Raw genomic sequence first — 26,108 nt, forward strand, 5'->3', positions numbered from 1 at the left:
CACACGCGCAGATGGAGATCGTAAGTAATTACTCCTTCAGAGACCTAGACAGTACAGCTGATTCGAATCAGTTTACGAACGACGATGAAAATGAGGCATCGTAACCCACGTGTCTGACAAGGTCCAGCAGAAAGAAGGGGTGGAGATAATGAATGACCGATTCATTTAATTGGCAGTCTTAAATTTAGGTTCTCCAGGATGTTCGTATATCATTATGGTGGAGTCCTGTATTCTGGACAGTGAAATCCTGTTGTTCCTCCTCTGCTGTGGATTGTGACATTAAGAAACGTTCTAGCATGTCTCTATGAAAGTTCTCCAGGCAAATAACAATAGAGCAAGCACATTTCATTTCGATCCAGTACAAAACACTTGTGTGCGTTTTTATGATTGATTTTGGTAACGACGCAGGGTTCTACCGATTCTCCGAGATTTGCTTCACTGACCATGCGTCGTGACACACCCTCATCACAATTGGTGATAGTTATAAAATTAGAACAATCTCTTCTCTGTACGGTGTCATTAGGGTGCAGATTGTGTACTGCTTGGAATATGAATGATATCCGTATAACTGCTGGCTGCCCTTCAGTAATATACAGTATACCGTCACCACAATCCTCGTTAAATTCCAACTAACACTGTTCAAACTGGAGGTATAATAACGCATGCTACTTTAGGAAATTTACAGTTCTGACCACCAATTTCATTGCGTGCTCCTTGCCTGCAAATTTATCACAAAGTAAATTTTAATGTACATCTTCTGTTAATCTTTGTAATTCTCTGATCTTTCATCGCCAAACAAACCTTTAAATTCTTTGCCCATGGTGTTGCAATGCCGCTCTGTATCATATACGCAATGTCCGTCGATTATGCGACTGCGTAACAGATACTGAGAATTCTTATCCTTCTCTCCGAAAAAGAACTATGATTCTGATTCATTTGAAAGGCTTGTGATGACAGTTCGCTAGGCAGCCTCCTTTTGTGCAAAAAGCCGCTGGGCTTTTGAACATCAAGTAAAGAGCGAGGGAAAACAGCGTTGTCACTACAATACTGCGGAACGGAAGAAATTCGCACCGACAGAAATATTATATACCAAATGACGGAAAACACAGTGTCGCATTGCACTGTTAAGTGAAATGTTGCACTGTACTGAGCAATACCGAGGAGGTCCGAGCCCTGGACCACAGGCGTGCAGCACACTGTGGACGCCTGACGCTTTGCACGGCGTGCCCGAGTCTGGCTTCTACGGATTAGAGAAAGACCAAGCCATCAGAGCATGAACTTGTGGCGCGACTGAGAATGGCAAGTTACGTCACATTTAATGTGCTGTCCACATACAGAAAGTAATTTTCTTTGTTGCTGAAGTCTGCCTCAACAGCTGGGTGGTGTATAAAAATAACTGATTGCTAACACGCTTGATTTTGTCCTAATTCGTTTCCCGTCACATCATTGGTAGCCGATGGGGGTTGAGGACGTTGCGGCCAGGCCTCGGGTTGTGATCCCTGCCCGCTTCGCCCTCTTGCCCTCCCCGAAACTACTCTTTTTTGTGGTCAGATAAAGAAAAGAGTGGCCAGCGCCGCAGAATGCCATGCTAGGGGCCTGGGTTCGATTCCCAGTTGGGGACTAGATTTTATGCTGCCTTCACCATCACCTCATCCTCATCGACAAGCAAGTCGCCGAAGTGGTGTGAATTAAAAAGACTTGCAACAGTTGACCAAGTTACCCGATGGGAGGCCCGAGCCACACGCACATTTCATTTCATATTGCTTCTCATTCCTAATTGCTTAGTTTAAGTTAGTTGCTGTTAGTCGGTGCTAGATAAAACACTGATTTTCGCTGCTGATCCCAGACGCTCGTCGTTACTCCACTTGGTCACTGCACGGAACATCACAGCTTTTTCAACTTCCGATACGATGCTCGCTGTCCTGCTAATTACCTAAGAAAGCTAGTTGCCTTCTCCGTTTATCAGGAATATTTATATGACGACGAACTAATGTTAATAATTGTTCCTTTATTAGTATAAGAAATAAAAATATTTTACTGTTACGACTGACTTCATATTTTTATAAGTTTCCTTTAATTTACGTCTATGGTCACAAACTTATTGTTAACAGATTACAGGTTTCGGTCCATAACGACCATCAACAGATCTGCAGCAACAAATGGGAAAAAATCATAAATATACTCGCAGATTGTCTATAGCTTAAAAACAATAAATATACCATATCCACGAGTCATGTTGTCAGTAGCTCTACTGTTCAAAACAAGCTTCCGTACAGTAGCCACAAGATGTTTGTGTTGTAAGTTCACCAGATGTCGCTAATGTAGGCATACACTAGTTTCCAATGACTAATTAAGCAAGGGGGGATACAATAGTTCACGTCTGTAATGAGATTATAACGTATAAAAGGCAATACAGTAATAAAAAGCGATGAAATAGAGTACGACAAAAGTCATTGTTAAAAAGAGAAAGAGTTAATACACAGTATTTGGCACATGCTCGAGTGCCAATATTCTAGATAATGACATAAGTAATAAGCACCTTTGATTATGCACGGAATAATATTAAAAAACTATAAAACAAATCGCTAAATAAACAATGAAAGAAAACACAGTGCTGCACATAATCAGCGCCCTCTGTTAGCGCTAACGCCAGAATTACGCATAGGCGAGAATTGGTTGGTGGAACGTGACCGCCAGAGGGCTTCTCCTACCCTGTGGAACTCCGCTGCAAGCAAAGAATGATAAAATTCAGTAACAGTGCATGACCAACATATCTAGTTAATGCAGTATATGAAATGAACAGAGAAGGAACAAGGAATATGTCATCTATCCGCAAACTTCATGGGTAAAGCGCATACGTTATAACACGAAGGGGTCTCTACGCAGATTACGCACTGAAAGAGAAAAAAGTATCTAAAGCAGCAACTCACTGTTGCGTTAAATCCTATACTACATACACACAGAACAAGGGGAACGATCGAAAAGAAGTTTGTGTCACTCTGACGTCTGCGAGGCTGCAAACCTTCTGTCGAGTAGTAGTTCTGAATCCTACACCGCAGACTTAAGCTTTCTGATTTGTCTGACACTACACAGAACTTCGTAGATTACACTGGTTTTTGGGAATAATAGTGTGTGTAACGTCGAGGGAAGTCATTCTCCTACGTAGAACTTTTTTTTAATAATAGTGTGTGTAAGGTCGAGGGAAGTCATTCTCCTACGTAGGACTTTTTTAATAACTTTATTTCATACTGTAGCTATTAGATAATTTCGTTCTCTTAGGTATTTTCGATCTACCTCTGTTAGTTGGTTTGTAAATCCTCGTCGCTACTGCTGTGAAGGCTGTGTTGTCACTGTTGTTACAGTTTGTGAGTTCGTGAAACGGCTTTTGGTGTAGTCCACCGCTAAGACAATTTCTCCCTGCCATTATTACACAGCTATGCCCCAGGGTCGGACAACAGTATAGGAGAACGAAGAATATAACACAAAGAAGGCCCTCAATGGCTAAGTGTAAATAATCGTAGGTAAACTTCACAATATATAGCAAATGCAGTTTACGACAACTGTCTGTTCACTTCTAAGAGTTCACTAAACGACGTACCCTGTTTAAGTCGGCCCTGGACTATGATCTATAACCAAGGGGACAAGAGCTGCTTTTCCGTCTTCCGAGTAGGCTTCTGTCCGTTGTCGTCCGGTCATTGGCGGATTTTACTCGGCCGGCAACTGGCCGAGGCGAAGTCGATATCTTCATCCTCAGCGCCGTCCTGCCGCTGGCGCAACTCGCGCAAATGGCGAGTCTCTGGTGTACTGGCACCAGCTCGCATCTTTGCGTCTGTGGAGCTTTTGCCCTGGCTGTGTATCGTTTGGACGACACAGCAAATTGCGTCACAGGGAAAATTTGTAATCGTATAACGTCTTGTATTTCACACACCTCTGTGCAGCAAGCTACATCTGACGACGTCTTTAATAAAGATGTCTTCGATCAAGGTAGTTACGAGTACCGTTATCTCAAGCGTGAATTCAAAGTCCAAAAGCAGAAAAATATGATACTTATGAGGGTGTTCTCAAAGTGCCATCGTACAACACATTAAAAAACGTTAGTATCACATCTGGAACGCTGCTTTTTAGCCACAACCGGCACCTGGTCCGCTACCGTCTAAGTTCTGTTTGGAAGACATCATGTATTAAAAATGTTCCTGTTAAATTATCATTCTAAGACTCCGCGCCTGGCGCGACACTAAGGATTCCATACCACAACTGCACAGGCAGATCTGTAGCCAGAACCCCAGAACGGCCAGCCCTTAACACCATTAAGAGGTAGAGTGGTTACAGAAGATTACAAATTAGCCAGCAACGCAAAGGATCGGGTTCTTATCTAGCAGTTAGACTTCACCAGCATAGAAAATTTGTAAGAATTTCTACCTAATAAAGGAAGTTAATAACTTCATGATTCCTCTTTTTATTTCAGTCCACATAAAATCATTTCGTTCACGTTAACTAACTTTAAAAAAGTAAGTAGCATCCTGACAACCCAATCACGATTCAGTTGTAGTAGAGCGTTTACCTGGATGGAAGATCGACTGTGTGAGCTGAAATCCATTATCTAAAGCCGGGATATGATCGCTGTTATTTTCTATATGCCGTACATAAATGATCTGGCGGACAGGTGGCAGCAATCTGGGGTCGTTTGCTGATGATGCTGTGATGTACGGCAACTTACCGAAAATGAGTGACTTTAGGACGATACAGGATGAGTTAGGCAAACTTTCTAGTTTGTGTGGTGAATGACAACTAGCTCTAAAATGTAGACAAATGAAAGTTAATGGGGATGAGTAAGAAAAACAAACCGGTAATGTTCGGATGCAAGGTTATCAGTGTTCTGCTTGACGCAATCACGTTTTTTAAATGGCTCTAAGCACTATGGGACTTAACATCTGAGGTCATCAGTCCTCTAGACGTTGAACTACTTAAACCTAACCAATCTAAGGACATCACACACATCCATGCCCGAGGCAGGATTCGAACCTGCGACCGTAGCAGGCGCGTGATTCCAGACTGAAGGGCCTAGAACCACTCGGCCACAGTGGCCGGCCGTTGTTTAAATATCTGGGCATAACGTTGCATAGCGATATGAAATAGAATGAGCATGTGGGGATTGTGTTACGGATTGGGACAATTTTGGGAAAGTGTGATTTGTCGGTAAAGGAGACCACATAAAGGACGCCGGCGTGACCTGTTCTTGAGTACTGCTTAGATGTTTGGGATCCGCATCGGCTCGGATTAAAGGAAGACATCGAAGCAATTCAGAGGCGGGCTACTAGATTTATTACTGATAAGTACGAACAGTACGCTAGTGTTACTGAGATGATTTGGGAACTCAAATGGGAATCCTTGGAGGGAAGGCGACGTTCTTTTCGAGGAACTATAAAGGAAATTTAGAGAAACGGCATTTGAAGCTGACTGCAGAACGATCCTACTGCCGACGGCACAAATTTCGAGGGAAGACCATGAAGATGAGATATGAGAAATTATGGCTCATACGGAGGCATATTCGCAGTCGTTTTTCCTTCGCTCTATCTGGGAGGGAATAGTGATGGAAACGACTATAGTGGCACTGGCTACTGTCGGCCACGCGACGTACGGGGGCTTGCGGAGTATATATGTAGATGTAATTGTACTTCCAGAACCGATATTGTGTTGTTTGTATTCAGAAGCAGCATAGGAAATGGTTTTTTTTTCTTTTTTAAAAAATTCTTTATTCATAACAGTGTTCACCATACAAAACAAACCCATCACCTAAATAATTAGCGAGTCCTTCAGTTTACTACAATTTCACATGCGTCTTGATACACAGTAGTGTGTCTTATTTCTAATGGTGTTCCGAAAGGATAGGCTAAACACGGTTGGCGGTGGCTTGTTTGTTGCTGTCAGAAGTAGTTTATCTTGTCGCCAAATCGAAGTAGAAACTTCCTGTGAGTTAGTATGGGCAGGATTCGAATCTGCGATCGTAGCGGTCGCGCGGTTCCAGACTGAAGCGCCTAGAACCGCTTGGCCACACCGGCCGGCTCGGTAAAAGGATTCAGTTATTATTTTATTCCGGTTGCCAACAATGACCATTGTTGGCAACCGGAATAAAATAATAATCCTGCCTCGGGAATGGATGTGTGTGATGTCCTTAGGTTAGTTAGGTTTAAGTGGTTCTAAGTTCTAGGGAACTGGTGACCTCAAATCCCATAGTGCTCAGAGCTATTTGAACCTTTTACCGACCTCCCAATTCAGATGATACATTTGCTGAAAGGTTCAAAGAACACTTGTGTTTGATTTCAAACACATATACCCGACTCATACGATAATAGTTGGTGGTGGCTTTAATTTACCCTCCATATGTTGGCGAAAATACATGTTCAATTCCGGAGGTACGGATGAAATATCATCCGAAATTGTGCTAAACGCATTCTCTGAAAATTATTTCGAACAGTTAGTTCATGAGCCCACGCCAATAGTACACGGTTGTGAAAACACACCTGACCTCTTAGCAACAAATAATCCCAAGTTATTAACGAGCATCAAAACCGATTCAGGGGTTAGTGAACATAGAGTTGTCGCAACGAAATTGAACATTGCAATCCCCAAATCCTGAAAAAATAAGCGAAAAATATACCTGTTCAAAAAGCAGATAAAAATTCACTCGAAGCCTTCCTAAGAGACAATCTTCACTCATTTCAAATTAATAATACAAGTGTAGACCAGATGTGGCTTCAATTCAAAGAAATAGTATTGATTGGCGACTCCATGGAGTGGTGTGTGCACAACGACCATATACGTTAAATTAAAAGGAAGGTCAGCGTTGGCCGTAATATTGATGTTTCATTGATAGCAGAATCGATTTTCGATCACACAGTGATCATCTTCAGTGCTGTACAAATTAAGCACACACTCGTATCAAGTTATCAATAACCAAAACTGACAAGCGATCAGTGGTTCAGTTATTGTGATCACTTCTCAGTTTTTGATATTGATAACTTGATACCAGTGTCTCAGTTTAATTTGTACAGCACTGAAGATAATCACTATGTGATCTAAAATCGATTCTGCTATCAATAAAACATCAATATTACGGCCAACGCTGACCTTACTTTTAATTTTAGTTCAAAGAAACAGTATCGGCAGCAATTGAGAGATTTATACCAAATAAATTAAGAAACAACGGAGCTGATCCTCCTTGGTACAGAAAACGGGTTAGAATACTGTTGCAGAAACAACGGAACAAACATGCCAAATTTAAACAGACGCAAAATCCCCAAGATTAGCGATCTATTATAGAAGCTCGAAATTTAGCACGGACTTCAATGCGAGATACCTATAACAGTTTCCACCACGAAACTTTGTCTCGAAACCTGGCAGACAATCCATAGAGATTCTGGTCATATGTGAAGTATGTTAGCGGCAAGAAACAATCAATGCCTTCTCTGCGTGATAGCAATGGAGATACTATCGAAGACAGTGCTACCAAAGCAGAGTTACTAAACACAGCCTTCCGAAATGCCTTCACAAAAGAAGGCGAAGTAAATATTCCAGAACTCGAATCGAGAACAGCTACCAACGTGAGTAACGTAGAAGTAAATATCCTTGGAGTAGTGAAGCAACTTAAATCACTTAATAAAAGCAAGTATTCTGGTCCAGACTGTATACCAATTAGGTTCCTTTCGGAGTATGCTGATGCAGTAGCCCCATACTTAACGGTCACATACAACCGTTCGCTCGCCGAAAGAACCGTATCCAAAGACTGGAAAGTTGCACAGGTCACACCAATATTCAAGAAAGGTAGTAGGAGTAATCCACTAAATTACATGCCCATATCGTTAAAGTCGATATTCAGCTGGATTCTAGAAGATATATTGTGTTCGAACATAATGAATTACCTCGAAGAAAATGGTCTATTGACACACCGTCAACATGGGTTTAGAAAGCATCGTTCCTGTGAAACATAGCTAGTTTTTTTAATCACATGAAGTGTTGAGTGCTATTGACAAGGGATTTCAGATCGATTCCGTATTTCTGGATTTCCAGAAGGCTTTTGACACTGTACAAGCGGCTTGTAGTGAAATTGCGTGCTTATGGAATATCGTCTCAGTTATGTGACTGGATTTGTGATTTCCTGTCATAGAGGTCACAGTTCGTAGTAATTGACGGAAAGTCATCGAATAAAATAGGAGTGATTTCTGGCGTTCCCCAAAGTAATGTTACAGGCCCTTTGCTGTTCCTTATCTATATAAACGATTTTGGAGACAATCTGAGCAGCCGTCTTCGGTTGTTTGCAGATAACGCTGTCGTTTATCGACTAATAAAATCATCAGAAGAGCAAAACAAACTGCAAAACGATTTAGAAAACATATCTGAATGGTGAGAAAAGTGGCAGTTGACCCTAAATAACGAAATGTGTGAGGTCATCCACATGAGTGCTAAAAGGAATTCGTTAAACTTCGGTTGCACGATAAACCAGTCTAATCTATAAGGTGTCAATTCAAATAAATACCTAGGTATTACAATTACGAACAACTTAAACTGGAAGGAACAGACAGAAAATGTTGTGGGGAAGGCTAACCAAAGACTTCGTTTTATTGGCAGGACACTTAGAAAATGTAACAGACCTACTAAGGATACTGCCTACACTACGCTTGTCCGTGCTCTTTTAGAATACTGCTGCGCAGTGTGGGATTCTTACCAGGTAGGACTGACGGAGTACGTCAAAAAAGTTCAAAGAAAGGCAGCACGTTTCGTATTATCGCGAAATATGGGAAAAATGTCACAGAAATGATACAGGATTTGGGCAGGAAATCATTAAAAGAAAGGCGTTTTTCGTTGCGACGGAATCTACTCACGAAATTCCAATCACCAACGTTCTCCTCCGAATGCGAAAATATTTTGTTGACACCGACCTACATCACGATAAAATAAGGGAAATCAGAGATTGTACAGAAAGATATAGGTGTTCATTCTTTTCACGCTCTATACGAGATTGGAATAATAGAGAATTGTGAAGGTGATTCGATGAACCCTCTGCCAGGCACTTGAGTGTGATTTGCAGTGTATCCATGTAGATGTAGATGTACGTTAGTGTTCTACCGGAAACTACAAGTTATTTCTCTTATTCTACTGTACTACACACTACTGCAGCATTAAAGGTGTGCCACCACAAGTATAAACCTACTTTTCTGGCCGCGCCCACAAAGTTAACCCCAATGGGCACGCCTCTGGCACTGGGCTAGTCCTCGAAACCGTGGCAAAACGGTTTGTGGAAAACGAAGTTTTGGAGTCAATCTGAAGGTAGCGGCGTGCTTACCTGGCCTCCGGGTCGGTGGGTGAGGTGGGCTCGTCGCGGTCCCTCTGGCGGGGGTCGGCGTGCTTCCTGCGCGGCCGCACCGACAGCTTGTGCCGCGCCGCAGAGCTGTCCAGCAGCGCGCCCGTCTCGCCCACCGACAGCTCGGGGTCCAGCCGCGGCCGTCTGCAGCAAACCACGCACACCATCACACTGCCAGGCGCGTGTATACTACAAGACACTGCCTGACATGTAAACAGTCGATAAACCTTTGGGACAGCAAATACGCGATGCTCTGTCCTGCATATTGCACAATAATCGCCAATCTTGACTTGAGGAGGGCATTCGATACTGTCGTCTAATGAACAATATACCAATCTACGGAACAGTACACCCAATTTGTGGATGATATTGAAATCACCTTCTCAACCATTTATGTGCATTGTAGTGAAGTCGAAGTAGATACTCTGTGCGAATTGGTGTGGGTGGAGGTTATACTTAACAGCCGAATTAAGTTAATAATTGGCTCCTTCTACCGACTCCCAGACTCCGATGATACAGTTGCGGAACAGTTCAGAGAAAGTTTGAGTCTCGTAACAAATAAATACCCCACTCATACGGTTATAGTTGGTGGGGACTTCAACCTACCCTCGGTATGTTGGCAAAAATACTTGTTCAAAACCGGTGGTAGGCACAAAACGTCTTCCGAGATTGTCCTAAATGCATTCTCCGAAAATTATTTAGAGCAGTTAGTCCACGAACCCACGCGAATTGTAAATGGTTGCGAAAACACACTTGACCTCTTGGCCACAAACAATCCAGAGCTGATAGAGAGCATCATGACTGATCCAGGGATTAGTGATCACAAGGTCATTGTAGCTAGGCTCAATACCATTTCTTCCAAATCCATCAGAAACAAACGCAAAATAATTTTATTTAAAAAAGCGGATAAAGTGCCACTAGAAGCCTTCCTAAAAGACAATTTCCATTCCTTCCGAACTGACTATGCGAATGTAGACGAGATGTGGCTCAAATTCAAAGATATAGTATCAACAGCAATTGAGATATTCATACCTCATAAATTGGTAAGAGATGGAACGGATCCCCCGTGGTACACAAAAAAGGTCCGAACGCTGTTGCAGAGGCAACGGAAAAAGCATGCGAAGTTCAGAAGAACGCGAAATCCTGAAGATGGGCTAAAATTTACAGACGCGCGAAATTTGGCACGTACTTCGATGCGAGATGCCTTTAATAGGTTCCACAACGAAACATTGTCTCGAAATTTGGTAGAAAATCCGAAGAAATTCTGGTCGTATGTAAAGTACACAAGCGGCAAGAGGCAGTCAATACCTTCGCTGCGCAGTGCCGATGGTACTGTTATCGACGACTGCGCCGCTAAAGCGGAGTTATTGAACGCAGTTTTCCGAAATTCCTTCACCAGGGAAGACGAATGGAATATTCCAGAATTTGAAACACGAACATCTGCTAGCATGAGTTTCTTAGAAGTAGATACCTTAGGGGTTGCGAAGCAACTCAAATCGCTTGATACGGGCAAGTCTTCAGGTCCAGATTGTATACCGATTAGGTTCCTTTCAGATTACGCTGATACTATAGCTCCCTACTTAGCACTCATATACACCGCTCGCTCACCGATAGATCTGTACCTACAGATTGGAAAATTGCGCAGGTCGCACCAGTGTTCAAGAAGGGAAGTAGGAGTAATCCATTTAACTACAGACCTATATCATTGACGTCGGTTTGCAGTAGGGTTTTGGAGCATATACTGTATTCAAACATTATGAATCACCTCGAAGGGAACGATCTATTGACACGTAATCAGCATGGCTTCAGAAAACATCGCTCTTGTGCAACGCAGCTAGCTCTTTATTCGCACGAAGTAATGGCCGCTATCGACAGGGGATCTCAAGTTGATTCCGTATTTCTAGATTTCCGGAAAGCTTTTGACACCGTTCCTCACAAGCGACTTCTAATCAAGCTGTGGAGCTATGGGGTATCGTCTCAGTTGTGCGACTGGATTCGTGATTGCCTGTCAGGAAGGTCGCAGTTCGTAGTAATAGACGGCAAATCATCGAGTGAAGTGATATCAGGTGTTCCCCAGGGAAGCGTCCTGGGACCTCTACTGTTCCTGATCTATATAAATGACCTGGGTGACAATCTGAGCAGTTCTCTTAGACTGTTCGCAGATGATGCTGTAATTTACCGTCTAGTAAGGTCATCCGAAGACCAGTATCAGCTGCAAAGCGATTTAGAAAAGATTGCTGTATGGTGTGTCAGGTGGCAGTTGACGCTAAATAACGAAAAGTGTGAGATGATCCACATGAGTTCCAAAAGAAATCCGTTGGAATTCGATTACTCGATAAATAGTACAATTCTCAAGGCTGTCAATTCAACTAAGTACCTGGGTGTTAAAATTACAAACAACTTCAGTTGGAAGGACCACATAGATAATATTGTCGGGAAGGCGAGCCAAAGGTTGCGTTTCATTGGCAGGACACTTAGAAGATGCAACAAGTCCACTAAAGAGACAGCTTACACTACACTCGTTCGTCCTCTGTTAGAATATTGCTGCGCGGTGTGGGATCCTTACCAGGTGGGATTGACGGAGGACATCGAGAGGGTGCAAAGAAGGGCAGCTCGTTTTGTATTATCGCGTTATAGGGGAGAGAGTGTGGCAGATATGATACACGAGTTGGGATGGAAGTCATTACAGCATAGACGTTTTTCGTCGCGGCGAGACCTTTTTACGAAATTTCAGTCACCAACTTTCTCTTCCGAATGCGAAAATATTTTGTTGAGCCCAACCTACATAGGTAGGAATGATCATCAAAATAAAATAAGAGAAATCAGAGCTCGAACAGAAAGGTTTAGGTGTTCGTTTTTCCCGCTCGCTGTTCGGGAGTGGAATAGTAGAGAGGTAGTATGATTGTGGTTCGATGAACCCTCTGCCAAGCACTTAAATGTGAATTGCAGAGTAGTCATGTAGATGTAGATGTAGATGTAGATGTAGAATCAGATTTTCACTCTGCAGCGGAGTGTGCGCTGATGTGAAACTTCCTGGCTGATTAAAACTGTGTGCAGGACCGAGACTCTAACTCGAGACCTTTGCCTTTCGCGGGCAAGTGCTCTACCAACTGAGCTACCCAAGCAAGACTCACGCCCCGTCCTCACAGCTTCACTTCTGCCAATACCTCGTCTCCTACCTTCCAAACTTTACAGAAGCTCTCCTGCGAGCCTTGCAGAACTAGCACTCCTGAAAGAAAGGATATTGCGGAGACATGGCTTAGCCACAGCCCAGGGGATGTTTCCAGAATGAGATTTTCACTCTGCGGAGTGTGCGCTGATATGAAACTTCCTGGCAGATTAAATCACAGTTTTAATCTGCCAGGAAATTTAATTTATGTACATTACAGAAAAATTTATTATCTTTAAAACAAATATAATTGCTAAATGCTTATGCTTGCAAAAGAATCGTGTTGTTCGCAGCCAAAATATCAGTTTTTACGAAACCCTTCATATTATCTACATATTGGCACTGCATTTTACCAGAAGGAAACGTTGCGTAAGAGTTCACACCTTTTTAACAAATTCCCTCGTGCCACAAAAGCACTCAAGGAATTAACCGGCTTTAAAAAATTATTACTACCATGGCAGCAGTACCATCACTTCACTGAATACGTGGATATATAAGTAATGTATTGATACACAACCTGCACTAGCTGATCAAAAGTATCCGACACCCCCATGTATAGCAGCATTGACCAACAAAGGCGTCCGCCAGTAGAAAAGCAGGCGGTCAATACTGTGTTGCCAATAAGGAAGCAGTAATAGTTCAAAATGGTTCAAATGGCTCTAAGCACTATGGGGCTCAACATCCGTCATCAGTCCCCTATGCTTGGAACTACTTAAACCTAACTAACCTAAGGACACATCCATGCCCGAGGCAGGATTCGAACCTGCAACCGTAGCAGACGCATGGTTCCGGACTGAAGCGCCTAGAACCGTTCGGCCACATCAGTAATAGTAGAATGGGTCAACAGAAGAACCCTGCGACTTCCATTGGATGTCATTTGAATAACAGGTGAGTTCGGAACATTTCAGCTCTACTAAAGCTGGCCAAGTAGAGTGGTGGAGATGTGATCGTCAAGTGGTGATGCGAAGGAAGAGGCACAGGTAAACCAAGACCAGCAGACCTTACTCACTGAATGGTACGAACCGTCGAGCATAATGGAGGATGGTTGCAAAAAATCTTGTGAAATCAACGGGAAGAGTCACCATTGAGTTTCAATGTGCTATCAGCAGTCCGGCTAGCACAATGGTTGTGAATACTGAGTTAATAAGAATAGAGTGCAAAGGTCGTTCATCTCCTCGTAAGCCACACGTCAGTGCTACCGGCGTTTAAAATGGTGTGAAGACCGACGCCAGTGAGCGGTGGGTGACTGGAAAAAGTGATTTGGAATGATGAATCTCGCCATACCCTGTGGCAGTCCGATGGAATGGACGTACGATGTTGGTATATCTTTCGAAGTTAAGAAGGGAATCACTTATTGCGTTTAAGAAAACGCTAAATGGGGAAGGATATGAAAACATTTTACAGCATGTGTACTGCGTACAGTAGAACAGTTACGACACAATGCTCTACTGTACCAGCATTGAAAAGGCATCCTGTCATAAAAGCATCTGGAGGGACATGATTTGAGGACAATAACGTTCTTGAAATGGACAGGCCTGGCCGGAGACCCAACCTCAGACTATTGGAACACGTTTGGGATGAGTTACAACATCTACTTTGCTCCAAACCCCAGCGTCCAAAATAGCTACCACCTCCTCAGACATTCAGACACGTCAGTGAAAGTCTACCCACACTGGGTTCAAGATATCATAAAGCCGAAGTGCGGACACACCACCAGCAGATGTCCGGATACTTTTCATTACATGGTGCATTTTTCTCTATCACTGATTTAGACTCAAGTTTTAAATTACATTTAGAATTTCATAGGAAGTTTTGTTGACACAGTTATTTAAGGAATTATTTAAGTAAACCAAGTATGTAATTTTAATATACTGAGTTGTTCAGTCTCAATGGCAAACTAGATAAGTAAGTGCAATGCAATGTCGTAGAATGATATCACTGAACTCTACTCAGAAATACTGAAACTACAATTTAATGATGTATCGTGACACTTGCAGATGTGTGCTAGGCAAGGATTCGAGCTAGAGTCCCCTGTTTGTCACTAGAAACCTATACCAAAAAGTGTGTTTACATAATCCGTGTGCTACGCACCTAGCAATACCAACATTTCAAGCTATTATATACACTCCTGGAAATGCAAAAAAGAACACATTGACACCGGTGTGTCAGACCCACCATACTTACCCCGGACACTGCGAGAGGGCTGTACAAGCAACGATCACACGCACGGCACAGCGGACACACCAGGAACCGCGGTGTTGGCCGTCGAATGGCGCTAGCTGCGCAGCATTTGTGCACCGCCGCCGTCAGTGTCAGCTAGTTTGCCGTGGCATACGGAGCTCCATCGTAGTCTTTAACACTGGTAGCATGCCGCGACAGCGTGGACGTGAACCATATGTGCAGTTGACGGACTTTAAGCGAGGGCGTATAGTGGGCATGCGGGAGGCCGGGTGGACGTACCGCCGAATTGCTCAACACGTGGGGCGTGAGGTCTCCACAGTACATCGATGTTGTCGCCAGCGGTCGGCGGAAGGTGCACGTGCCCTTCGACCTGGGATCGGACCGCAGCGACGCACGGATGCACGCCAAGACCGTAGGATCCTACGCAGTGCCGTAGGGGACCGCACCGCCACTTCCCAGCAAATTAGGGACACTGTTGCTCCTGGGGTATCGGCGAGGACCATTCGCAACCGTCTCCATGAAGCTGGGCTACGGTCCCGCACACCGTTAGGCCGTCTTCCGCTCACGCCACAACATCGTGCAGCCCGCCTCCAGTGGTGTCGCGACAGGCGTCAATGGAGGGACGAATGGAGACGTGTCGTCTTCAGCGATGAGAGTCGCTTCTGCCTTGGTGCCAATGATGGTCGTATGCGTGTTTGGCGCCGTGCAGGTGAGCGCCATAATCAGGACTGAATACGACCGAGGCACACAGGGCCAACACCCGGCATCATGGTGTGGGGAGCGATCTCCTACACTGGCCGTACACCTCTGGTGATCGTCGAGGGGACACTGAATAGTGCACGGTACACCCAAACCGTCATCGAACCCATCGTTCTACCATTCCTAGACCGGCAAGGGAACTTGCTGTTCCAACAGGACAATGCACGTCCGCATGTATCCCGTGCCACCCAACATGCTCTAGAAGGTGTAAGTCAACTACCCTGGCCAGCAAGATCTCCAGATCTGTCCCCCATTGAGCTTGTTTGGGACTGGATGAAGCGTCGTCTCACGCGGTCTGCACGTCCAGCACGAACGCTGGTCCAACTGAGGCGCCAGGTGGAAATGGCATGGCAAGCCGCTCCAGAGGACTACATCCAGCATCTCTACAATCGTCTCCATAGGAGAATAGCAGCCTGCATTGCTGCGAAAGGTGGATATACACTGTACTAGTGCCGACATTGTGCATGCTCTGTTGCCTGTGTGTATGTGCCTGTGGTTCTGTCAGTGTGATCATGTGATGTATCTGACCCCAGGAATGTGTCAATAAAGTTTCCCCTTCCTGGGACAATGAATTCATGGTGTTCTTATTTCAATTTCCAGGAGTGTAGTTGCATTGTTAGCTACTTCCTACAGAAGATGTACTTTGTTTTGCTCCCCGTTTTTTTTTTTTTTTTTTTTTTGTTTTAGATGGACTAAACGGTAGCTGTACTGCACATATCTGGCACGCTGTGTAAAAGGTGACAAGTAAGCAACCTAGTGAGAACTGTGCATTTCGCCCGTTCATTTGTATACATAGTATTTTCATTGTGTACGTCAGATCACGTGTATCAAACAAATTCCCTTTCAAAACCTAGATCGAAAAGTTTTACTTAAAATGTAAAAGTACTTTACATGTTGATTTTATAAAATTACGTGCGTTTGTACTGCCATAGTCGTGATGGAAAGGGACTCTCCACGTATACAGTCTCTGAAAAAGCAACGTCATAAGAGAAACAATGAATGCCGCACGAAAGTATATATAAAAACTGGATGGGGGTATGGGTATGGAAACGCTAAATGAAAGGCATCACTTGAAACTTTCGACTGCTCTAGCATAATCTTGTCGAAAGACCACACGAAAAACCCAGACAAATAACTCTGTCGCATGTGAATGCTGTCAGTGGCAGCAAAGCTGGTTTCAATTGTTCCTTTGCAAGGGAAAGGAATTCTGCCTCAGTTTAAGTGTCGCATTATCGCAAAGATGGTTGCTGTAGATATTAGTATCAACGGCGTTGAAAAAAAAAAAAAAAAAAAAAAAGCTGCCGGCCGCAGTGGTCTCGCGGTTCTAGGCGCGCAGTCCGGAACCGTGCGACTGCTACGGTCGCAGGTTCGAATCCTGCCTCGGGCATGGATGTGTGTGATGTCCTTAGGTTAGTTAGGTTTAAGTAGTTCTAAGTTCTAGGGGACTGATGACCACAGCAGTTGAGTCCCATAGTGCTCAGAGCCATTTGAGCCATTTTTGAAAAAAAGCAAAAATCCCTGAAACTGAATAAATCACCAAGCCCCATTGAATTATTGTCAGATTCTATAAATAATTGTCATTTGTATTTGACAATATTTTAACCATAATATACTGTAGATTTCTCAAACAAAAGTTTGTCCAGTAGTTGGAGTTCTGATGTTTTTGCGTATACTAGTAGAGGATAGCGTTATGTGCATAGTTTTTATGATTTATAATAACAGCAGAGTATTACGAAGATTCTAATCCCACTTCATTGGCAGACACTGCAAGAGATGCGGTGTTCATTCAAGTGTGGTTTGCTCTGTAAATTCTGAGCATACATTCTTAGGGCAATCAAAATATTCCTCACTTCTACATATATCTCAAGAAAAGGCCAGAAAGGGAAAAATACACTGATTCGATCTCTCCGTAGTGCGCGGAAAAATGTCTCAGACTTTTTCTGTAGGTTTAACATGGGGTGATTTAGCGGGCCAGCACAGAGTGCCTGAGTGTTCGTCAAACCACGAACATGTGTGTGGAGCCCTGTGAACAATGCTGTGGTCACCTGGGAAATCGGGATTGCACACTCCTTGCTTACCACGAAGATGCAGAAACAGGGCTACACTTGGCCACCCGTAACGTTATAAAAAAAAATGTCGTTATTCGAGTTTGCGTTAACGTGAATGAGTGGGCCCAAGTCAAGGAACGAAAAACATCCCCAGAACATCAAAGAACCACCTTCGACCTGAAGTACATACTGCGGTCTGAAACCGTTGGTGCTCTCGACGCATTACACTACACTACATTACGCTTCACGCCTCCCGTCAGCTGCTGTCAGTTATTGTGTGTTTGACCCACTGAAGCCTATGTAACTAACGGCCTTTTTCCTAGGTAACCGAGACCATATCTGCAATAAATTTCCTTCTCAGCATTCGATCGGAACTGACTGAGATTCACCTACATTCACTGGCATTAGCAATTCCTGTCGGGTATGAAACAAATTCTCATTGACAAAACGTGACATTTGTCTCCGCTCTCTGTCGGACAGTGTATTTTTGGAAATTTTGGAAATTGGCGGTAAGGACAGTGGGACCAAACTGCTGAGGTCATCGGTCCCTCGGCTTACGCACTACTTAATCTAACTTAAAGTAACTTACGCTAAGGACAACACAAACGCCCACGCTTAAGGGAGGACTCGAACCTCCGACGGGGGTAGCCGCGCGAACTGTGACAAGACGCCCTAGACCGCACAGCTGTCCCGGGCGGCCACTGAGTAAGGTTAACAGCGCGGCAGTGAATTTTTACGGCCACTGTTCTTAGGCCGTGGTATATGGCTGAGAGTAGTATACTGTTCCTTGGGGGCGCCTTTGGCCGTCCGCGTTTATACACGTAGAAAGCGGGCTACTTCATTCACGGTGTGGTCATCGCCACGTCCAAACACGACAGTTCTTTTCTGTCACGTATCCACATCGACCCATCTTGCCGAAGTGAATTCAAGCGACCGACTAGCACATACAGACCATTTCAGTGCCACGATTTACGTCAGAAGTTCAAAAATGGTTCAAATGGCTCTGAGCACTATGGGACTTAACATCTCAGATCATCAGTCCCCTACACTTAGAACTACTTAAACTTAACTAACGTAAGGACATCATAGACATCCATGCCCGAGGCAGGATTAGGATTCGAACCTGCGACCGTAGCAGTCGGGCGGTTGCGGACTGAAGCGGCTAGAACCTCTCGGCCTGTACGTCAGCAGTGGACGGCCACATGACCACTTGGTACCAGGTGACATTTGCGCGCCGGCCCCGCACTATTAGCAGCGGCGCTCGCCCTGGCAGGCATTCCCCGCGGCCGCGCGGATGCCGCCGCCCTGAATCAGCCGCAGCCGGCCGTGCCGCGGCCCGGCCCGCTGCGTCACCGCCTATACTCTGCGCGCCGCCGAGCACAGCTGGGCGACACCTACCTGTACGTCACCATCGTGTCGCAAGTGTCGATGGAGAAATCGTCCGACGGAGAGTGGGCGAGTTTCGTGTCGATAATGGAGAGACGTTAAAGTAACCTCTGGCGTGCCACAGAGGAGTGTTATAGGACCATTGCTTTTCACAATATGTATAAGTGGCCTAGTAGATACTGTCGGAAGTTCCGTGCGGCTTTTCGCGGATGATGCTGTAGTATACAGAGAAGATGCAGGATTAGAAAATTGCAGCGATTTGCAGGAAGATCTGCAGCGGATAGGCACTTGGTGCAGGGAGTGGCAACTGACCCTTAACGTAGACAAAAGTAGTGTATTGCGCATACATAGAAAGAAGGATCCTTTATTGTATGATTATATGATAGCGGAACAAACACTGGTAGCAGTTACTTCTGTAAAATATCTGGAAGTATGCGTGCGGAGCGATTTGAAGTGGAATGATCAAATAAAATTAATTGTTGGTAAGGCGGGTGCCAGGTTGATATTCATTGGGAGAGTTCTTAGAAAATGTAGTCCATCAACAAAGGTGACTAACAAAACACTCGTTCGACCTATACTTGAGTATTGCTCATCAGTGTGGGATCCGTACCAGGTCGGGTTGACGGAGGAGATAGAGAAGATCCAAACAAGAGCGGCGCGTTTCGTCACAAGGTTAATTGGTAACCGTGATAGCGTTACGAAGATGTTTAGAAAACTCAAGGGCAGACTCTGCAAGAGAGGCGCTCTGCATCGCGGTGTAGCTTGCTGTTCAGGTTTCGAGGGGGTGCGTTTCTGGATGTGGTATCGAATATATTGCTTCCCACTACTTATACCTCCTGAGGACATCACGAATGTAAAATTAGAGAGATTCGAGCGCGCACGGAGGGTTTCCGGCAGTCGTTCTTCCCGCGAACCATACGCGACTGAAATAGGAAAGGGAGGCAATGGCTGTGGCACGTAAAGTGCCCTCCGCCACACACTGTTGGGTGGCTTGAAGATGTAGATAAGTGATACTTCTCTGTTTGGCACGCCAGGATTACCGTTTGCTAGATCTTCACCCTTTATTGCAGTCATGAACGCTGTGTGTGCTCTTCTGTTACACCGATTGTCGATAAGTAAAACGTTTACGAGGATACGCACTGTAGTGTGCACACGATATAACAGCTGTAAGATGCACCTCCCTGAACATCGATACTGCATGGTCTAACGGGAGCTGATGTGTGTTCAGACTGACCACACAGGCACCTGGTGCACATTGTCTTCTGTAGCTCTAGTGTTCACAGGAGGAACCTGACAAATGGCTGACAAAAAAGGACACGGAGTTTTGTAGTATCGGCTAGGAACCTGACAAATGGCTGACAAAAAAGAGCACGGAGTTTCGTAGTATCGGCTAGGAACCTGACGTGGCTGACGAAAGAGGACACGGATTTTTGTAATATTGGCTAACTTAAGATTGCTCAAGATTATACAGGTATACTATTACAAGGAACATTTTTGTGTGACTTGCTTTTAGTTCAGGAAAAAGAGGAAATTACGCAGCAACAACAAAAATTTCTAACTAATAATTCAGTTGGCGAGATGAAGAATCCGAGTTGTTTCCTGTAGCTGACAACGGTTTTCATTTCATTTGCGCCGCATCTAGGTACGACTTTATAACTATGATTAACGTGAAATAAATTCAGACCGTGCAGGTAAACAGTGAACTCCACCACTACAATAACAGTCGGTGTCTAGAATGTTGCGGAATATTGTGAGCGTACCTTCAACCCCCACCCCCCTCCCTCGTCCCCTCTTCTCCCTAGATCGCGCCGTCACCAAACAAAAGCGTACTCATAAGTAAACTTGTGTCATTTTACTCAAGAGCTACAAATGTGCTCCTGGTCATTCCAAACACTAAATCTCGCTTGGTAATGGAACCAAGACTTGAGAAAAATCGAGACACGTTCATAGGATTTGTCAACGTAGAGGAAGTATTCGACAGTGTAAGGTGGTGATAAGTTCGAAAAATAGGTTTAAGATCTAGGGAAAGGCAGGTAATATATTGCATGTACATAAACTAAGACGGAATAATAAGACCGTAAGACAAAGAACGAAGTGATCGAATAAAAAAAAAAGTGCCCCTAATGTGCAAACGAAGAAACAATGACGGAAATAAAACAAAACTTCAGGAGTGAGATCAAAATTCAGGGCGAAAGGATATCAGTGATAAAATTCGCTGTCGATTTTGCTACCCTCAGTAAGAGTGAGGAAGAATGACCAGTCTAATGAGCACATACTACAGCGTAGGCGTAAACCGCAGAAAGACGGAAGTAATGATGAGTAGCAGAAATGAGATTAGCGACAAACTTAACATCAAAACTGGGGCCTTCGAAGTAGATGGAATGGAAATGCCGTGTGGCTAGGACCTCCCGTCGGGTAGACCGTTCGCCTTGTGGAAGTCTTTCGAGTTGACGCCACTTGGCGACTCACGTATCGATGGGGATGAAATGATGATGATTAGCACAAAGCGACACCAGTCGCTGAGCGGAGAAAATCTCCGACGCAGCTGTGAATCGAACCCGGGCCGTTAGTTATAACATTTTGTCGCGCTAACCACTCAGCTACCAGGGGTTTCGAAGTAGATGAAGTGATGATATTCTACTACCTTGGGAAAAAAAATCAAATGATGGACGAAGGAAGGACGACACAAGAAGCAGAATGGCACAGGCAAATAGGACGTTCCAGGCCAAAATAAGTCTACTAGTATGTGGCTTGGCCTTCATTTGCGGAATAAATATTTAAGACTGCACTTTTGGAGCATAGTTTGTATAGAAGTGGATCATGGATTGTGTGGACAACCGGAAAAGAAGATAAATTAATTATTTTACATGTGGAGCTGCAGAAGGATGTTTGAAATTAGGTGAAGTTATAAGGTACCAAATGAATGAGTTCTCAGCACTCGTCTAGGAAACGAACATTACAGAACACAAGTTGTGCATAGCCACGAAAAAGTTTCCAGCGATTCACTCTTGGATCTGGTTGTTAGTTTCGGTAAGCAATGACCATCTTCAGACATGCGTAAAAACGTGTTGCATTACGTGTTACATGAGATAGTGTAATGCAACACTTTTTTACTCATGTCTGAAGATGGTCATTCCGAGCGAAATTAACCTGAATACAAATAAACATTGTGGTCCAAGGCTGCAGTTATGAGAAACAAATATAAGTAACACTTCGAAGAAGGACAGGATGCTAGATCATATGTTAAGACATGTAGGAATAACTTCCATCGTACTGGAGAAAGCTGTAGAGCGTAAAACCTTTACGAGAAGACTGGAATCTATGCAACAAACCTATGCCGAAAATGATTTCATGAACTGACTTGACTGCTTGCTTTTCATTTATTTATGTCGCTAGCAATCAAAATAACAAAGAGATCCTGTCAATCGGAAAGCTAATTTGATATCCTTTTAAGCGCTGTCAGTTGACTGTGTGTTAATATGCAGTGAAGGAAACGTTGCAATGAAGAATGAAATAGAAATTTGTATAGATATTTGTACTCCAGAGTAGAAGAAGGAAGTTTTTTCAGTGCTGTAGAGACGATTTTCATAAATGTGAAACGAGACGATGGCTTCTTCGAAACTCTTTATGCACAAGGAAATATCGACTGGTAGAAAATTCCGACCACGAACTAGGCTGTTGAAAGAGAAAATAAATAAACAGAAAACTTATTTTGTATATAGCTTTCCCTTTTTAAAGGTTCCAGGTTAAACGAATGGCCTAGTACTAACAGAACGAGATAATAACAAAACACAATGTTTACCAAAAAAGAAGTGGAAGCATTGGAATCAAAAGACCCGTGAGCGTTGAGATGTAAAATTGACTCACGCCACACGGTGAACCAGTGCTGGCAAAGCGACAGCCGTTAATGACATTGCAACACAGTGACAGCCATAGTTTTAGTTGTAATGCTTTTTTCCGGAAAAAATCCTTATTGCTCTCCGGAAATGCTCTGCTCGGTAGATCTTCAGAGCAGTTAAATAATGTTAGAGATAAAGCTCAAGATAAGTTCTACAAACTCTTGCGTTAATAATGTGAAAGAGAGCGATTACATTTCATAAGTACAACTTTGCTAAAGATAGTTTCATCTCTCTGTACACTCAAGTGCCAAAGAAACTGGTATAGGCAGGCGTATTCAAATACAGAGATGTGCAAACAGGCAGAATACGGCGCTGCGGTCGGCAACGCCTATATACGACAACAAGTGTCTGGCGCAGTTGTTAGATCGGATACTGCTGCTGCAATGGTAGTTTATCAAGATTTAAGTGAGTTTGAACGTGTTGTTACAGCGCACGAGCGATGGTATACAGCATCTCCGAGGTAGCGATGAAGTGGGGATTTTCCCGTACGACCATTCAACGAGTGTACCGTGAATATGAGGAATCCGCTAAAACATCAAATCTCCGACGTCGCTGTGAGCGGAAAAAGATCTTGCAAGAACGGGACCGACGACGACTGAAGACAATCGTTCAACGTGACAAAAGTGCAACCGACCGCAAATTTGTGCAGATTTCAATGCTGCCGAGCGGAGTGGCCGCGCGGTTTGAGGCGCTATGTCACCGGTTACACGGCCCTTCCTGCAGGAGGTTCGAGTCCTCCTTCGGGCATGGGAGCATGTGTTGTTCTTAGCATAATTTAGTTTAAGTAGTGTGTAAGTCTAGCGACCGATGACCTCAGCACTTTGATCCCTTAGGAATTCACACACGCCGGCCGCGGTGGTCTCGCGGTTCTAGGCGTTTCAGTCCGGAACCGCGCGACTGCTACGGTCGCAGGTTCGAATCCTGCCTGGGGCATGGATGTGTGTGATGTCCTTAGGTTAGTTAGGTTTAAGTAGTTCTAAATTCTAGGGGACTAATGACCACAGCAGTTGAGTCTCATAGTGCTCAGAGCCATTTGAACCATTTGAACCAATTCACACACACATTTGAACATTTCAATGCTGGGCCATCAACAGAGTCTCAGCGTGCGAACCATTCAACGAAATGTCATCGAAATGGGCTTTCGGACTCCGAAGGTCCATTCGTGTACCTTTGATGACTGCACAACACAAAGCTTTACGCCTCGCCTGGGCCCGTCAACAGCGACATTGGACTGTTGATGACTAGAAACATGTTGCGCTGTGGGACGAATCTCCTTTCAAGTTGTATCGAGCGGATGGACGTGTACGGGTATGGAGACAACCTCATGAATCCATGGACCTTGCACCATGTGCAGCAGGAGACTGTTCAAGCTGGTGGAGGCTGTGTGATAGTGTGGGGCGTCTGCAGTTGGAGTGATATGGGACCCCTAATATGTCTAGATACGACTCTGACGGGTGACACGTACGCAAGCATCCTGTCTGACAACCTGCATCCATTAATGTCCATTGTGCTTTCGGACGGATTTGGGCAATTCTAGCAGGACAATGCGACACCCTACACGCCCAGAATTTCTACAGAGTGTCTCCAGGAACACTCTACTGAGTTTAAACACTTCTACCGGCCACCAAACTCCCCAAACATGAACGTTATTGAGCACATACGGGATGCCTTGCAAAGTGCTGTTCAGAAGAGATTTCCACCCCCTCGTACTCTCAGGGATTTATGGACAGCCTTGCAGGACTGATGGTGTCAATTCCCTCCAATATTACTTCAGACATTAGTTGAGTCAATGTCACGTAGTGTTGCGGCACTTCTGCGTGCTCGCGAGGGACCTACACGATATTAGGCAGGTGTGCCAGTTTCTTCGGCACTTCAGTGTATAAAAGGAAGTGTTCTCACTGGTCGCTGACTCATCACCGCCCAACCCCCAACCGCTAAGGACAGGAACTCGAAATTTGCAGAGGTTGTTGATCTTAGGCTTTACGCATCGTTTAAAAAGGAATATTTCAAAATTTTGCACAAAAGAGGGTGAAATAGGGCATGAAAGGTTTTATGAAAATATGTTGCTATTAAGACAATTTTGAATCTAGAACCACGAAAAACTGTACTTGATTTCTCAGTCAGAAATTAAAAAGATATGTGGTTCTGCATTTTTGAAGTCGGAAATGGGTGGCCGAGCGGTTCTAGGCGCTACAGTCTGGAACCGCGCGACCGCTACGGTCGCAGGTTCGAATCCTGCCTCGGTCATGACTGTGTGTGATGTCCTTAGGTTAGTTCGGTTTAAGTAGTTCTAAGTTCTAGGGGACTTAAGTCCCATAGTGCTCAGAGCCATTTGAACCATTTTTTTAAAATAGTAGCAGCGCAGTACAGCAGAGGTAGCAGCGGCGTCAGGAGAGTCAACGGGTACGCGTCGGGTGTGCCTGCTGTTATCGTGTGGAAGCTGTCTCCAGATTTATATTTCGTAAATCTAATCGCTGCGGAGGTGAAGCAGCGACTCCTGTTAGCGTTGGGACAGCCTGTACCGCTTTCCCCAAAACAAACGACAAAAACATCCAATTCATTGTCGACACATTTCTAGATTTCCGGAAAGCATTTGACGCGGCGCCCTACTGCAGACTGTTAACGAAGATACGAGAATATGGAATAGCTTCCTAAATATGAATAGTTCAAAGACTTCTTAAGTAACAGAACCCAGTATGTTGTCTTCGACGGCGAGTGTTCATCAGAGGTAAGGATAACGTCATGTGTGCCCAGTGGAAGTACGATAGGACCGCTATTATTTTCAATGATTTTCAGTGATCTGACTGATACGCTGGGCAGCAATCTGCGGTTGTTTGCTGATGGTGACTTACACAAAAATTCTGGTTGGTGTGATGAATGACATCTAGAACTAAAATATTTAAAAAAATGTAAGTTAGTGCGGATGAGTACGAAAAACTAACCCGTAATGTTCGGTTACAGCACTAGTAGTGTCCTGCCTGGCACAATCACGTCGTTTAAATATCTGGGCGTAACGATGCACGGCGTTATGAAAAGGAACCAGGATGTGAGGAGTGTGGTAGGGAAGACGAATGGTCGACTACGGTTTATTGGGAGAATTTTAGGAAAGAGTGGTTCACCCGTAAAGGAGGCAGCATACGGGAAGCAAGTGCGACCTGTTCTTGAGTACTGCTGAAGTATTTGGGATCCGTACCAAGTCGGACTACAGGAAGACAACGAAGCAATTCAGAGGCAGCCTGCTAGATTTGTTACCGGTAGCTTCGAACAACGCGCACGTGCTGCGGAGAAGCTTCGGAAATTCAAATTAG

The 26,108-nt window shown here is 44.3% G+C and overlaps 1 protein-coding gene across 2 annotated transcripts in view; it reads right to left on the reverse strand.

Annotated features, from left to right (window-relative positions):
* LOC126321023 (obscurin) overlaps positions 1-26,108 on the reverse strand; it is a 790,459-nt gene that overhangs the window by 672,356 nt on the left and 91,995 nt on the right. For both annotated transcript variants that reach the window (XM_049994141.1, XM_049994140.1), the window contains exon 3: positions 9,341-9,502. In XM_049994141.1, coding sequence (XP_049850098.1) covers positions 9,341-9,502 — 162 coding nt within the window. The remainder of the gene's footprint in view (positions 1-9,340; positions 9,503-26,108) is intronic.

Source organism: Schistocerca gregaria, chromosome 2 (assembly GCF_023897955.1).
Source record: "Schistocerca gregaria isolate iqSchGreg1 chromosome 2, iqSchGreg1.2, whole genome shotgun sequence".
Taxonomy (NCBI): Eukaryota; Metazoa; Arthropoda; class Insecta; order Orthoptera; family Acrididae; genus Schistocerca; species Schistocerca gregaria.